Genomic DNA, 17,508 nt, shown 5'->3' with positions numbered 1-17,508 from the left:
TGTGTGTGTGTGTGTGTGTGTGTTTAATTAATGTCTGTCTCTCCTAGGAGAGCAGGGATCATGTTTGTTTTACCCATCACTGTATCATCTGCCCCAAGACAGCACTGGGACTGTAGCTGGTGCTTAATAATTATTTGAGGATTAAATAAAGGAAGGAAGAAATAACTGGATGACCAGGGGCCTGACTTCAGGGTTGAACTCTATCATTTAATTAACCATGTGACCTTGGTTGACTCTTATACTTAATTTTAGAGCTAGAGAGAAGCTTAGGAATCAGCTCGTTGGTTGATTGCAAACTTTGTTTCAGCCGTGAAATCCAAAGAAAAGCATGCGTGAAGGCTGCACCCAAAAGCAGAAGGAGCAAACCTTCTCTTGCACAAAGGTTGAAAACCACTGATCTATCTCAAGCCTGTCATTGTATAGACGAGGAAAATAGGATCCAGGAGTGGAGGGAGCTGGCCTAATGTCACAAGAAAAGTGCCTGGAAAGCTGGAATTAGTATCCAGACGTCTTGACCCCCAAGCTAATTAGAAACCTTTCACTTCTTAGCATCTCTACAACTACCTCCAAAATATTTACAGAGAGTTTGTGTGGAAAAATGATTGGAAGACCCCCCCCCCCCAAAAAAAAAAAAGCTCTACATTTGGATACCACATTGAAGGGTCCATGCGGTATAGTGGTTGAAAGGAGGGCTTTGGGTCGGGGAGATGTGTTTGGACCCCAGTTCCACTCCTCACCAGATGGACGAGCTAGGCCAATGCATTCAAACTCCCCAAGCCCTGCTTTTTCTCTCCGGAAAATGCCAAGGCACTGCCCATCTCACAGCACATGTTGTGATTACTGACTGACCTCTCTTCACGGTATATCATAAGTGCTCAGTTAAAGGCTGCTACCGTTGAACATTCTGTGGTCTTGTGGTATCTGTGGTCTATTCAGGACATCCATTTAAGTCTAGGTTATTTCAACGGAAATCACAAATATACATTAATCATCTAACATGCATGATGGCGCTCTTATAAATTCCATTATGGCCGTCAGTGTGTCATATCAGGACTATTTATATTAAGGCCAACTTACCTTTAGTATCTAGAACAGGGTCAGGCATCCAGTTGTTGCTAAGAAACATTCGTAAACAATTAATGAATGCCTTTACTTCTAGCATATTTATTTGTGTGAATGGACATAATCAGATTTTGTTTCCAGTTTAGGCTCTACCTTTTCTCAACTACATAACTTTATTCAAGCTAATCATCTCCTGCAAATATGAGCCCCAGTTATCCCAACTTTTAGGTGTCATCAGGGGGCTAAAATGGAAGAGAAAGCCACGTATAAAACCAAGAGGCTATTATTATATGACAAAATATGAACAGAATAAGATATCTGGACCTTTACTACTTCTTCTCTTCCCCTAAATTCAACATTGTCAAGCCAGCATCTTTTCCAGGACCCTGGATTTCAGATATTGGAGCATCCTGTTAAGTAATCAGTGAGCACCCGTATTTGGTTCAGGCATATTTACAAACAGTAATGGCTGTATTCTGTCAGAAAGTATGTCAAAGATCTAAATTTGAATAGATAACTATTATTCTTGGGTGATATAGAAATAGTTCTCTGAAGGGGTAGCCCTTTTAATCAATAACTTTATTTTTGAAATTCTGATATTGCCTTTTAAAAGAAAAAAATGCCCCATATTTCTCATCCCTGTGCTTTTTCACCTTTTCTCACACACCCCATATTCATTTTCCTTTGTGTTCCTGCTTTTCATCATGCCCAGAGCACCTTTCCCCAATATCTCTGATTAGTTACCGCTATTCAAGGCTCACAGAAAGTTCATCTGTACACTCTTGTACAAATAGCGCACTGTCAGACCTCAGCCACTAGTGGTTCAACTTTTAAGCCAGGATTTGGCTAGTCAGCCTAGAATCAGAGGCGCTTGCAGCTGGCAGAGATTTCATGAATCACCCATTCCTAGTCCACAATGCCACAAAATATGCAAAGGAGATAGGCTCATTTTCATATGAGATCTATAGAAGATATAAGACCAGAATCCATGGCTTCCCAGCTGTAGGCCAGGGTGCTTCCCTTCACCATGATTCCAGCTCTTTGACCCAACCAGGCCCAGAAGTGTTAGGCTTTGCCCTTCCTCCTTGACCTTAAGACAAAGATGACACTTCTAGAAAGGTTTTCACATTCTCCAATTCATTTATGTCCACATCATTTATTGTGTGTTCCTGATACAAGGCAAAACAAAAGTCACTCTGGGGGATCCAGAAATAAATGAATTTATATACATATACATATACGTATACGTATATGTATATGTATATATATTGTATATGTATATGTATATATATTGTATATGTATATATTGCCCTATATATTGCCCTATATGTATATATTGCCCTATATGTATATATTGCCCTATATGTATATGTATATATTGCCCTATATATTGCCCTATATATGTATATATATTGCCCTAAAGAATTTTCAGTTAGGTGAGAAAGAAATATAAAAATACACTTTAATTCCAAATAGTTTAAAACTAAAGAAGTGCAAGTGTACAGAGCTGTGGAAATATCAAAGAGAGGGTGATCAGGTGGAATGGGGAGATTCTAAGATGGTTTCGAAGAGGAAAGAACTTTGGGCTAAGTCCTCTTTGGATGAACAGGATTCCAATAAGCCAAGAAGCAGTTTCGAGATGCTTAAGAAAAGATCGTTCACTTAGTATCCTTCTTTCCATATTGGGATAAGATATTGGGTGCATTGACAGAATTTGCAAAACCACACTACCTACACCTGCTGTGGTTGTGTAAAGTACTGTGAGTATAGATGCCGATACACCAGGGTTAGAATCCCAGTCCCATTGCTCACTGATGATGTGACTGACCTTAGACAAGCTATTTCACCTAGCTGAAACTCAGTTACCCCATCTATAAAGTGGAGAATACAGATAGAACCTATCTATGATGGTTAACACAAGGTTTAAATGAGATAATATATGCAAAGTACCTTGCCGAGCACGCAATAAGTACTCAATAAATACTAGCTATTTGTTCTTCTCCTTGTCACTGTTAATCTCTTGTGTAAAGTAAAAAAAAAAAAAAAAAAAAAAAAAGCGAAAAAGTGATTAATGGTCTGTTTCTGAAGGATCATGATCCTTTGGCCCAGATGCTCTCCCAAATAGTGAGGCCCATGCCAATGACTGACCCCAAAAGCACCCTATCAATGAAAGGCAAGGACTAGCTTAGCCGAGATCTTACCTGTATATTTTATATCTGGTTGTAAATCCTTGTCGGTGTCTTTCCACAAAGGATAGGTAGCTCCTGGAGTGGTGGAAAGGCCCCCTGTCTGAAATAAGCCAATCAAATTCCTTGGAGACATGTTGGTCTGTCCCAGCTGGCTCCTGGCGGGAGGGCTGCACTGAGATACGGCCCCATACAAACAGGAAGTAGAGGAGCTCAACAAACCTCCAGTTCATGCTTTTCTGCCGGCCTTTTTCCTCTCATTCTTGCTCCATTCTGTGGAGTCCTATGGAAAAAAGAAAGAGAGAGAAAGAAAGAGAGAAAGCAAAGAGAGAAAAAGAGGAGTGACAAAGAAAATAAAAATAAAATAAAAGGAAGAGAGAGAAAGACAAAAGAAAAAATGGTATTAACACATCTTCATCACACATAGCTGGTATCAGCAGAATGCTTTAAAGGTTTACAAAATTCAGTACAGTGTCTGGTTAAGAGTTTGACATCTGGACCCACATTCCCGCTTTGCGGTTCACAGGTTGTGTGAACAGTACAAACTACTTAACTTCTTTGGGATGCAGTTTCGTCATCTGTAAAACAGAGGATGGGCTTACGTGTCTATATCTTGGCACTTGGCACATCATAGATGCTCAAGGCACATGTGTTTAAAGAATGAACGGAATGAATGAATGCAGAACTAGAGTCTCCTACAGCCCGTAAAGGACATGGACACGTAACTCAAGTGTCTACCTAGCATCTTCACAGACAATTTGCCTCTTATGACAGGAACTCAGTAGATGGGACTTCCTTTTCCTCCTCTGACAAAGACACGTACCTACTGAGTACACACTTTGCTTCTGCATCACCACATGAGTGCACCAAGTCTTAGGCTGGATCATGACCATGACTGTCTGGGTTGGATACCTCACAAATGAAGAGTTAGTCGGAGTCCACTTAGCCAGTGCTCGGTGGAATGTCTTCTTCACCCCAGGGAGCTTCAAGGCTCCCTGGTGTTCGGAAAGGAAACTAATGGACAAGGAACTAGGAGGGGTCTTGTCTACCTCTTTGGTAGCGTGGCACAGTGGAGCCAGGTTGGAGAAATGCTTCCAACCAAGGGAGGGCTTAGGGAGAGGCCCCTCGTGGGAAGGAGAGGGAAGAGAGACCACAAGGCCATGCCTAGCCTTTGGAAAACTTACAGATTTTTATCATTTCATCATTCCACTTATTGGCCTAACAGTGTGTTATCTGGGTCCCCACTCACTCTAGAAGAGCTGATCTTATTCCATATGGAATGACAGCTTTGAATCCACGTTCCATTGGTTATAAACAGTATGATTTCAGGCAAGTCATTTAACCTTTCTAAGTCTCAGTTTCCCCCTCTGCAAACTTTGGTTACCAAGAGCACCTACATCCAAAACTAACATGAGAATCAAATGACACAATTTATGTAAAGTATTCTACCGGGTGCCCGGCATTTAGTAAGTCCTCAGCGAAGGAAATCAGTGATGGGGAGGACAACGATGATGGTGATGTTGGTACTGATGACGTCCACTCGGTCCCTGCTGGGAGTGTCATTGCTCATACTGTTCTCGCCGCCCAGCAAGTCCTGTTTATCCTTTGGTGGCCATCTGAGTCAGGTCCTCCACGGTCACTTCCTTTTTCTATTTCTCTCGAAAAGTGTCAGTTGATCTCTCACTCTCTGCTCTAGTTGCTCACTTTACATAACTGCATGTTAGTACTTATTGTCTGTTATTATGCTTAATTGTTTCTGTGTCTGCCTTGCTCACTGGGCTGTGAGCCTTTAACTGGCAAGAACCTTTCAAAGACTGTTTCTACACATGGCTAGCTCTGTGATTCTGGGCAGTCACATCCTCTCTCTAGATCTCAGGCTTTTATTTCTAATATTTAAAACTGTGGCAAGGACAGAAACATTTCGTCAAGTGTAAAAACATGTATAAACATGAAAAGATATGATATCGTCTTTGTCTACTCTTCTAACCGAGAATAGGAACAAAGTAAAGCTAAAAAGAAAATTAAAAAAAGAGAGAGATGGAAATTTCCTACTCCATTGGATATTTCCCTCTGTTGCCTAATCGTGCTATTTTATTACGAGTAGCTACAGAAATCTGCTTGGCACTGCAAGCCCCAGCTGTCAGGGGCAAAGGAGAGAGGCATGTGAGCAGAGGAGTGGGCTGTCAGAAGCCGAGGCCTCAAGTTTTGTTCAGGGCCTAAAACAAAGCCATACATGTTGAGTGCAGAACTGTTAACAGCTACAGCTGCCAAACTGCCTGCCGGAGCCCACCTGAGTGGCAAGCAGGGGGTGGAGGCGATTGTTCAGAGATCCCAGTGGGGGGCTACGACACACTGAAATCGCAGCATGTCACCCATACAGCCCTTCCACATGGCTTCTGCTGTAAGTGGGTGCGGGGTGGGAGTTCATGAGAGAATGCTTGGCTGTTAGATTGTTTGCAAGAAAACAGGATTCAGAACATTGTAGCTTTCCAAAGTGGAATGAAGCTATACGTGGAACAGCAGTGTGCCTGTGTGTGTGTCTGTGTGTGTGTGTGTGTGCACGTGTGTGCCTGTGTGTGTGTGTGTGCACATGCGTGCACACAAGAAAGTAAGACATTAGCCTACAGTGCTAGAATTAGTTGACATGTGAAAGATCTAATCCAGTGCTTTTCCAGTGGTGGCCATTTGGCTCCCACCCCCAAGGGACATCTTTGATTGTCATGACTGAGAAGGTGCTACTGGTATCCAGTGGGTAGAGGCTAGGGATGCTGCTAACATCCTACAATGCACAGGACAGTCCCCACAACATAGGCTGGTGGACCTAGACAGCATTGGTGCAAAAGTTAAACCCTGCTCTAATCCATTCTTTTTTATTTTGAACAGACCGTGACCTGAGAGGCCGTGACCTGAGAGGCCGGTTAGGCTAGCCTCCTGTCTCCTAGGTCCTGGTTTACATTCTGCCACATTGTTTCAACAGGACAGTGGGTATATATGGCTGTGTCTGAATCTCCTCTGTTGTTGGGGCCTGTGATACAATCTATATTTGAGCAAGTAGAGATGAGCGAATGCTTCATGAAAGAAGTCTGAATATACCTCTGTTGACTCGGAAAATCATCATAATCCATAGAACACTAAAAATGAAAATAAAAGTTCCTCTAAGGTAGATAATAGAAGTGGATATTTTCTTGGGCAAGAACAAGGACTAGTCGCTATGTTACCTAAATGTTGTCATATGACAGACACCGTGACTCCCACTCCATAAACAAGCCCATATTAGCGCCAACCATCCTAGAGACTCAGAGTCACATAAGAATCACAGGACTGCTATCTATTTAGCACCTACTGTGTGCTCAGATCTTGTGTTTGTTCTCTTAGTAGCAGTCAAAGCATCCAGTACAGAGCAGATGTCAACAAAGTTTTGTCCCATGAGGTGGCCACAGGTTTTCCATTTCACAGATGAGTGAAAGGATTTGAAGATGTTGAATAACCTTTCCAAGCTCCCTACTCTAAAGTAGTAGATTCAGGATCCTAACCCATATAGATCTCATTATGAAGTCTGTGTAATTTCCACTACATCCCCACCCTCATCCCACCTGAGCGATGAAATCAGGTCCTGCCCTCCAGAGGTTCAAAATGTCATGAAGTCACACCCATGCACACAAAATTCTAATATGAAATATACCGTCATAAATACTATCATGAAAGAAAAATGTCCAACACAGAAATAGAGGTCGAGGATAATGTTTTCAACAAAGACATCTACAAAAGGATCCCATAGAAGAGGTGATCTTTGAGTAAGGGCCTTAAAAAGCATGCCAGGTTTCATCAAGAAGAGATGAGGTTAAGGAAATTCTAGCGGAGCGAATGGTATAAAACAAGTCTCGGGGTGGGAGGGGGCAGAGTGATGGGACATGTGCCCAGGGTAGGACAGAGAGTGGCAGAGGTCAGAGGTTTTACTAGGAATAAGTGGCTGTGAGGCATTTGGTCACACATATTTCTCTCTCTCTCTCTCGCTCTCTTCCTCCCTCCCTCCTTCCCTCCCTCATGAATCTAAAACTACATATTTCATGTTGGTACTGTACGCTAAGGACAAAGCATTGGGGATGCTCGATAAATTCATTTATTCATTTATTAACATATTTAGCTGGAAATTAAATAGTAAACAGAGCAGCCAGGGCTTTCCGGGAGCTTATTTTCTATTGGGTTGGGAGGAATAAATAAATGAGCAGTAACTTATCTATGACGGTGAGGAGTGCTCTAAAAAAAAAAAAAAAAAAGTCAAAGCAGGTAAGAGGGGATTGAGAGTGAGCGTGCTGCTTTACAAACAAGATGTTCAGGAAATGCTTCCCTGATTAAGTGGCTTTGCAGCAGAGACCTGAAGGAAGTGAAGGAGTGAGCGGCGCAGATGTCTGGGGAAAAGAAATCTCAGTGGAAGAAAGGGAAGAAGAGAGGGTCGGCCTTGGTTTACTTCCGGATGTCATCGGAGATCAAGTTTCATTTCAATCTCCTGCAGGGAGCTTACAATTTAGTTGCCATGGAAGTCAGTTTGAGGAAGACATCATGCATTAACTGAGCATTTACTATGTGCCAGGAAACCCACTCGTTGATTTATACATGTGCCCTCGCTGCCACAGCATGAGAAGTTATGGTCGCCACTTTAAGTAGCTGGGTCAACACCACAGAGCCGGAAAATGGCAGAGCTAGAACTGCAGGCTGTACTGTCAGCCACTGACCACATGCGGCTCTCAAGCACTTGAAATGTGCCTAGTCCTAATCGAGAGATGCTGTAAATATAAATAAAACACACACCCATCAGATTTCAGAGACTTAGTAGGAGGAGCAGAATGAAAAACATCTCACTAATATTCTATAGTGGTTAATTGTTGAAATGTTACTATTTTAAATGAACTGGATTAAATAAAATGTATTATTAAAATTCATTCCACCTGTTTGTTTTTGATTGCTTAAATATGACTGCTAAAACTTTAAAATTACACATGTAGACAGCATTCTATTTTTACTGGATAGCGCAGGGCTGGACTGAGTCTCTTCTGCTCTATGACAGTGCCTGGGAAGGTCGCTCATCCATCTCCACATTTTTATCAACATTTGGAGAACCCAACTCACTCTCCCCTACAACTGTTTGGTTGAGCCACTGTGCACTTGCTTCCTCCCTTCAAAACAATAAACGAACATCAATAAACACTTCCTCACTCAAGGGCCACACCTCCCAGTCTTTGCATCCTGAGACAGCCCCTGGATATCTCTTACCATGTTTTTCAGAACTGTTTTTCTCCCCCAAATTCATAAAGGGAACTTCCAACCACTAGAATTGAGAGCCTGTAAGAGAGAGGCTGGTTCTATTCTGAGCGCTGCCCTTGACCCGCTGTGACCTTCTGTGAGTCACAGGCCTGCTGCCGTGGGGTGCCCTGGTGAACGTGGAGCAGCTGACGCGGGCCGAAGCGTGGAGAGCACGTGGGGCCCTTGGCTAACCCGTGCTGTATATATAAATAAGCCTGCAGTGTCATTAAGGGAATCAGATTCATCCCACACAGAGCACACTCTCTAATTGCCACCACTGTCAATGATTTACATCTAAGTAACACACAGAGGAGGAAGAGATGAGAGACAAGAGGTTTCTGCCAGTGGTGCCACCGAGCTCCTTCTCTGATTCCCCATGGAATGCTGGACGATCGCCCATATTCTGGGGCAGAGAGTGGAAGGATATGCCTCTTCTGTCCTCCAACCTCGGGGTCCCTAAATAAGTCGCCCAATCTGTGATCACTCACAGTACCTTGAGCCAAGGTCAACCTGATAACCTCAGGCAGGCTTCAACTTCTAAGCCTGGGTCTCCAGATAAGACTTCTCACCAAGGATGTGAACCTACAAAGCTGGGTGACCTTGAGCACATTAATAAACCCCTTTGTGCCTCGGTTTCCTCATGTGCAAAATGTGGGTAGTAACAGGAGGATGGATGAATATCTCTTAGGGTTCAGATAAGGGTTTAGTAGGATTTTAAATACAACCATTTTAGACTCAGTTTCAGCCAAAGCCCAAGACAATAGATACCATATTCTAAAGGGTGGTGGGTGATCACTATGAAGGACTTTCAAAAGGGCAGCCAAAATGGGCTTTTTGAGATTCTCAACCTTGCAGTCACATGATGGCATAAAGAGTCAGATGCTGAGATCACGTATGGCGTTTGAGTGAGGACGGACAGCATACTGTTAACACTCCTGCCCATTCCCAAAACAACTCTGGAGAAGAGTCAGGGACTAAGCCCCTCATCTCGATCTTCAATGAAACCACTCAAGGAACAGGATAAATGTCCCCAGGAAGTTGGGGGAACATGGCACATTGGTATATCTGACCCACGCCAGAGAATTCTATAAAAGAGAATCCCAAAGAGGGAAATCTAGAGAGGGGCAGATTGGAACCTGGTGGCAGAGTCGGGGCTGCAAGTTGGAAAGTAATCACTCAACTCATGTGTAAAAGAACTGTGTCCCCCATGATCAGAGGGGGGCCACACGCAAGAGAAAGCCAGGAGAGGATGCCCTAGACCCCAGCCTGCAGGTAAAAGGATCCTGGCAAAAGAAAGCTGGAATCACCCTGCCATTTACTGAGATCTCAGGAATGACTGGTCGGCAAGCAGCTGAAAGGAGATGCATGTTCCTTCATCAAAGGAATCACAACTAAGAGATCACAAAGAAAAAGAGAAGCTCCAGATGCCTGCCCCCCGCCCCAAAAAAAAATGCTGCACGTGAAAAACGTTAGCACTAAATGCCTGACAAGTCCTCAGAGCCCTGATGCTAAGTTGGTAAGAAGGTACCAGTTAAGACTATTGCTACCTTCTTACCTCTCCATCCTTGACCAAACCCTGTACCCTGAAGAAGTCAAGATGAAGGTTAGCAAGACAAAGGAGATACAGCAAAATCATAAGTTAAGGAAAGACAGAATCTAGAGGAAGAGTGAAGGTCACTCTAAACAAAATTTGATTTGTTACAATATACTCAACTGGAACATAAATTACCAAACCAAGACTTTGTATATTAAGAGATGAAGTGAATAGAAAAAGTGTTGAATGTTATTTGAAAAAATCATGGATGTGTCTTAAGTTTTACTCAAAAGTCGGGGACACCTGATCCAGAAATCAGTTTAAACAGTGTAGAACAAGAACCAAGGATTTTTTTTTTTTTTTTTTTTTTTTGTCTGATCTTACTCTGTGAATCCTGTTTGGTCGAAATAAAGATTTGTTAAAACAGTTAACTCAGTGCCAAGTTCAATGTAAAAGTCCAATGAAGTTCACTTAGAATTTATTAATCAGGGTACACAGAGCAGGAAAAAAAAATCAGAACTTCTAGTGTACATGTTTCTTATCTACTTACAACATTGAGCCAAAATATCAGACAGTCACAAGTCACCAAAGACACTCGTGTGAAGAGGGGAGCCTTACAGCTTGGAGGGGCTGGGCTCCATCGTCCCTTCGCTTACAGTGTATGGTGGCACCTTGCATTTTATCTGCGCCTAGAGATACGAAGTTAGAATTATATTATCTAATTTCGCCAAACCAACTCTCACAAAATGGGCAAGCGGATTAAAAAGAAACTGCGGATGACAATAGTGGCAACAATTCGGGCCAACATGAACAAGGAAATGACGGAGGGCTAGCCACACCACAATGCTAAATCAGAACAACAAGGATCTCATCAGGTTTGCGAAGAATTGGCCAAAAACAATTCAAGATGATCGAGAGGACTAATTAAAATGTGAATTTATATATGCAATTATTAATGCCGATCTTTGCTCTAAGTGAACACTGGCGCACTGGGGAATTGTGATATTAGCTACTGAAGGTAATGTGTTAATAATTCATACATTCATAGGAAAGTATATTATCAAAAATTTTACTGAATGTTATGTGTATAATTACAAAAAAAAAAAAAGTCTAGAAACCACTGGAGTAAGTGGTTTAGGGTAGGAAGTGGAAAAGTATAATTTGTATACTTTATATTATTATTTTCAAACACATAATCAACATCTCTAGGAAATCCCACAGGGTTCTCAGACTCAAAATATCTCAAACGAAAGCCATTTTTGCTCTCTCAAAGTTCCCCTTCTCCTGGTATTCTCCATTCAAGTGAACCACACAATCTTCCAAATGATGCCTGTGAGAGGCTCAGGACATTTCCTAAATTCCTGCCCCAGCCTGTTAAACTACCTCCCCCACCACCATCTCTGCACCATGTCAATGTACTTTGTCTTCATTTTCATCCACTCCTTTGGACAACTTTATCCTCCTCCTGTCTTCTTTGCCAATCTCAGTGTAACCCCGCATTTTTCCCTTCCTTCCTCCTTAAACGCTTTACCTTAGACACATCCCTTCTCTAAGCCCATCCTCCCTTGATATCTGTCACTCAAAACATGGCTCTCTCCCACTCAGACTATCATAATCTTCCTGCTCCATGTATCCCTGCCACCTCCGTCCTAAGAACTACTCTGGTTGCCAGAGCAATTTTTCTATATACTGACAGGACCGTGACACTCTCCTCATTAAACAGACTCAGTAATTCTCTATTGATTGCCCTACCTCTTAGTCTAGCATTCATCAATGTTCATGAGCTGGACTCTTCATATACTATTTCTTCTCTTCCACTTCCTACCCTCAATTCATCTGTTCTTTCCCCAAGTGCATTGACTGAACACACTATAAATGTCATGCCTCACTGCCTTTGCTTAACACTGTTTCCTCTTCTTGCAATGTCCACCTCCACCTCCTATCTTTACCACAGGCTAGCAATGCTTCACGTTATATTTTAAATGCATTTGTAAGGGTGGGTGAAAGACCACTGTGCATCTACTATATGACAGAAACTATGCCAGACTTCCTCATTCCCCATGACAATGAATCCACAGAACAATTCTGTGAGAGAGACAGCATCATCTCTATTTTGCAGACGATGAGACTGGGATTCTTCGAAAAAAAAAAAAAATCTAGTTATTGTTGTCACATTATTTGAAAATGGCAAAATTAAACTTTTACCTAAGCCAATTCTATGTTCTCTGCTTTAATAGACTAATCTTAGAAACCACATCATCCTTAGTTGTAGTTTTTTGTTGGTTTGTTTTTGACAATTATGAACCACTAGAAATTAATCATAAAGATGTTAATGAAGAGAATAGCTGAAAAGTTAAATTGAGGTGTAAAACTTCTGAAATTGTTGAATCTAGAACAGGCCATAGTACTCTGGAAGAATACTGAAATTACTTATTTTTGTAATTTTAGGGAGATCCTAAATACTATTTTTTCTGAAATTAGCAATATATTTATAAGTTATATACAGCATCTTTTTCTTCATAAATATTTCATCTGAAACCACATTTAGAAATATGATGATCAAAATTCAGGAAAACTGCCTTTTAAGCTTTCCCTCAAAATTATCAATAGTCTTTGCAGGAGATCTTTCAAAAAGGAAAGTGAAGTTAACGTTTTGAATGTCTTTTCTGGCTCCATTTGACAAAATTCAACAAATATTTGTTGAGTCCTTATTATTTTAATTAGTTCTCACAGTATGAAGTAGGAGATGAACAAAAAAACAGGTAATTTATATATAACATAATAGGGCAAAGACGGGGTACCCCCAGTGTTCTGTGGAGCGGGAGGCCCACTCTAGGGTCTCAGAGCATGCTTCCTCGTGACGGCACCCAGGCAAGGCCCTGAAAAATAAAGAAGCACCTGTGAGGTGACAAAAATGTAGGCCCTGCATTTCAAGTGAGGACGAAATATATGAAAAGAAAGAGGAGTGTGGTCTGAATGTAAGATCTAAAAATATATGAAAATTAGTGCTGTGGGAATTTGGGGGGAGTGTCAGGACATGAATCAGATGAGCTAGATGGGGTCATTTTACAATCACATATCTACAGGTGAATGGCGGTTTCTTAAAGAAGTTGGTTTTCCCCCCTGCTCCCCACCGTGTATACCCAGGATCCTATGGTAGGAACTACATCATGACTTATTGAATAAATTATCTGGACAGATCGAGAGCTGGGATAAGTCCTGTGGGATCATGAGGATCCACCGAAGGCTTTTCCAAAGAGGAGTTCTATGTTAGAGTTTCATTTTAGATGGATTACTCTGACCAGAGGGGTAGTGGATAGATTTAAGAAGGGATCAGGATAAAATTGAGAAGGCTATCACAATAGTCTAGGTTAGATATGGTCTGCACGAAACATCTTATATTTGACAGAAATTTTTTTAAAATTAGCAAGATTTTGTGACTGGGTGAGTGGGATGAGGGAAGAAAGATATCTATAAGGACTCAGGGCTAGTTTGATAATTAGGTTAATGTTCGCGTCGTTCATTGTAATAATAATGAAAAAGGAATGGATTTAGAGCAGAGGAGGACAATTTCCTTCTTAGATTTGTTGAGTTTGAGGTGTCTGTTGAACATTCAAGTCAGAATTTCCAGTAGGCTACAGAATCCTCGAGTCTAAATCAAAAGAGAAGCCAAAACCGGAGGTAGAGATTTGTAAGGCAGCATGAACTAGTGATGTTTAGAGCTCTGAAAATAGATGAGAACACCCAGTGAAATATGTGTGCAACAAGAGTGATGGAAACGAACAGAGTGATGCTACTAGTTAGGTGGGATGAAAAAGAAAAGAATCTCACAAAGTAGAGTAAGAAGGGATTGTAAGAGCAGCAGGAGGGGCACCATGAGAGATTAATATCAACAGAGCCGGAGGAGCAGAAATAGCTAAGGTCTCAAGTTCAAACGAAGCTAGAATGGCCCAATGTGATAAGGACTCAAAGTGCCTACTGGACTTAGGAATCCAGAGGTGGGAGTCGATTTTCAAAGTCTTGATGAAAACTGAAGATTCATTGAAAGAGATACAGGCATAAATGAAGGCATAGAGTATAGAGTACTTGGCAAAAAAAGGAAATATCGAAAAAGCAGTAGGTAATGCTTCTCCTTTTTCTCCACCAGAGAAAAATGGAGGATTCTGCATAGAAGTATAAGGATATTCATAAACGCAGTGGACAGATGCAAAATTAAAGAAGAAAGGAAAAATATGAAAGAGAAAAAAAATAGTACTGATTGAAAGAATAGTATTGGGAAATAAAAGAAAAATAAGAATGTGTCCATGGCTTTAGGGAGCCCTACGCTGTGGTAAGGGAGATAAATCCAAATTGGAAAATAATGGATTGAGTTTTATCAGAGACCTGAACAAAGTGTTGTTGGAACAGGGAAAAGTAACTCAAACACAGCCAATTCAAGAAGATTTCTTAGAGACATTGAGATTTTACTTCGACTCTCTAATGGTTCAGTCGTGATTTCCAGCTGAAGAGAGAAAAAAGGACTTCTTAGAAGGCTTTTCAGGTACTGATGCTAGTGTGAGCAAAAGGCATGGAATCGTGCAAACCCATCAATTATGCAAAGAGTACTAAACTGGATACTGCATGGGATACAGAGATGGGTAAGGAGAGGCTGCTTTCCCTCCAGGGGCGTGCTGAAGAGCCTGGAGTGAGAATGAGATGCCAAACACAGGATAACTGGCATTACACCGGTGCTCAAAATATAATTGTTCAATAAATAAGCAGTGTTCTGCTGAGTTAATGGCTCTAAATTCTTCCCTGTGGCTAATCTATTCTTAATATTCAGTGAAGCAAATAAATAAAACACTTAAGTTTCCATCCAAACCTAAATTTTAGCATTTACTCATCCAAAGCTCTGACCCTTGGCTTGATGTTTCCAAGAGGTCACTAATGAAAACAGCTGAACAGTTCCTGGTAGATGCATTTGGATAGAAGCTCTTTGGGCTCTGCCACTTTGGGGTTTATTCCTTTATGCAGTGCTTTTTAAATAAAGAACTAAAAAGATGGCTACAACTGTTGCCTGTTTATGACAATCATGGAACCCAAGGCAGAAAACACATCTGAAGGTTTGGGCAGGGACTGGGTCAGCAGTCATATCTACATAAAAAAATGTGGTCCGTTTGGAGAATGTAAGTGTCCTCTCTCCCTGCAAGTCTCTTAAGGCACACCTCATTCCATCCTTGCATTCTAGTAAGACTTCATGCTGCAAAGGCACTGAGCTCCCATTTGATCTCAGAGCCACTTGGAACATACATGGGGCAGGGATTTATACCTCTCATTCCAGAGATGAGAAAATGAACGCTCGGCATGGTAACGCCAGCAAATTATTTTAATGAAACATATATAATTCCTCTGAAAAAGGTATGATCACCATCTCCACTTAATAGGACAGGAAACAGGTCAGAGAAGTTCAGTAATTTCCCCTGGGGTCTCACAGCTAGTGTATTATTTTCCTCATCTTAATACAGTGTGAGTTTCATTCTCTATTGCTAGCAACACATAAATAACAGCAATTTTTCATCACATATCTGTATACATACATAAAATCTGCTCAACTAGTGTTATTTCTTTGACCTTCCTGTGGTTCTTGTTTGGGGGTGTTCCTGCTGCCATGAGTATCCCTTGGCCAAGTCTGTCTTCCTCTAGCATCACTGTCTCTTTCCAAGATGCATCTCTAAGCCCCCACAGATCCTAGCGCTCTCATCTGCCCCAGACCTCCAGTTCTATTAATGTGAGAACCAAACAAAGAAACATACAAAAGATTTAATATTGCCCTCCCTCTGGGACTCTCTCAGGTTTCAAAAAAAGTAGTCCACAGATCACCCAGGCCAAATCACTAGAGAAGCTTAATAAATACCTACCCTTTTGGACCCATCACCGAACCTGCTGAATTACAATCTCCAATAAGAAAGGCATAGAGATCTGTGCATTTTAAACACATGCTCCGGATGAATACTATGTACACTAAAGCATGAGACTCACTGTTCCGGCAGGACAGGATCATCTGAGGCCACTGCTTAACTCTAAGAAATGACTTACTGTTGTTGGAAGGTCAAGTATCACGATAAGGTACACTCGGGGTCCTTCCTGCTGTCCTTCAAATCTCGAATTAAAAAATCACTGCGCTGTCTGATTTCTAAGGGCTCAGCCCGCCCCATCCGTGTGGCTCTGAGAAAGCTTTGTCACCACTCGGAGCATCCGTTTTCCTCTCTGTGTTGCCAGATTTGGGAATCGGGATTAATAATTCGAGCCTCCATTTTCGAGTCCTTACTAGAATAATGATCATGACGAACATAATAAATGACCATTTCGCGTATGCCAGGAGCTGTGTCAAGAATTTTACAAATCTTATTTTAGTTGACTCTCGCAACTACCTATGGAATAGGTGCGGTAGGTTAATGACCCCAAATCGTTACCCTTCCCTATACTCAGGCACTTTGCCATGTAGTTTTCCAGCTCTCCTATTAGAGAAGTGGAGTCCATCCCCCACGCCTTGCTTTTAGGCTCACCCTAACTCACTTAACATGTAGAGCACAGCCCCCAGCTGAACTTAGGAGCAAGGGCATCCCAGCCTAAGTCAGCGAGGCTAGTTTAGATCAGCTGGTCCCTCGCTGACCCACAGACGCATGAGCTGTGATAATAAACGCCACTGAATTGGTAGCGGGGGTGGTGGAAGAGTAGCTAACAGACACGCCAAGTAATATTGCTATTCCCATTTCGTAGTTAGGAAGCAAGTTCAGTAGTTTGTTCAAAGTCACATCACGGCTAGCAAGGGTCAGAGTTGAGATGTGATTCTAGGTCTCTCCAAAGTCTTAATCACCACCACGCTGCCCTATCGGCTACTGGGCTAAGGATTCTGGTCCCCAAGTCAGGTGTCTTTAAACTCGTGAGTCCCCAGCAGTTTCTGCTTTTAAAATAAATGGTCTCCTCCAGACCTCATCAGCAATTCTAAAGGTGAGGTCCCAGAATCCGTAGTCTTAAATCACTCCCAGCTGATTTTAATGCATTTGTGGGGATGATTGGCCCACTGCGGGGACAGGAAGGGAGGGCCTGTCCTGAAAGAGGGGGGCACTGAGGCCCACTGGGGTTCTTTCCTCACAGGCTGTGAATGTGCAGTGTAACCGAATCCATCCATGCATACGAAAGGAGGCTGCAAATTTTAAGCCAGAAAGGAACATAGCGTTTCTTTGGGACCTTGAGGAACAGAAGAAAAAAAAATTGCATCTTTTGGATGAAAGGACCCTTAATCTTCAAAACAGAAACCATTTTTCCATACCAAAGCCCCTTCAAGCCTAGGAAGTCTGCCGAGGCCTCCAGTCAGGCAAACAGCTTGTGTTTTGCAGATTAAGGAGCCTTTGACCCAAAGGATCCATTTTTGTGAAACTCCAA

General features: G+C 42.0%; 1 protein-coding gene across 2 annotated transcripts in view; it reads right to left on the bottom strand.

Moving 5' to 3' along the window:
• The window catches only part of BRINP1 (BMP/retinoic acid inducible neural specific 1), a 582,603-nt gene that overhangs the window by 119,095 nt on the left and 446,000 nt on the right, over positions 1-17,508 (bottom strand). For both annotated transcript variants that reach the window (XM_016136926.2, XM_016136924.2), the window contains one exon: positions 3,264-3,531. In XM_016136926.2, the coding sequence (XP_015992412.1) occupies positions 3,264-3,481 (218 nt within the window). In that variant the 5' untranslated portion in view covers positions 3,482-3,531. The remainder of the gene's footprint in view (positions 1-3,263; positions 3,532-17,508) is intronic.

Source organism: Rousettus aegyptiacus, unplaced genomic scaffold (assembly GCF_014176215.1).
Source record: "Rousettus aegyptiacus isolate mRouAeg1 unplaced genomic scaffold, mRouAeg1.p scaffold_m13_p_3, whole genome shotgun sequence".
Lineage (NCBI taxonomy): Eukaryota > Metazoa > Chordata > Mammalia > Chiroptera > Pteropodidae > Rousettus > Rousettus aegyptiacus.
This window is presented reverse-complemented; position numbering and strand designations above follow the sequence as displayed.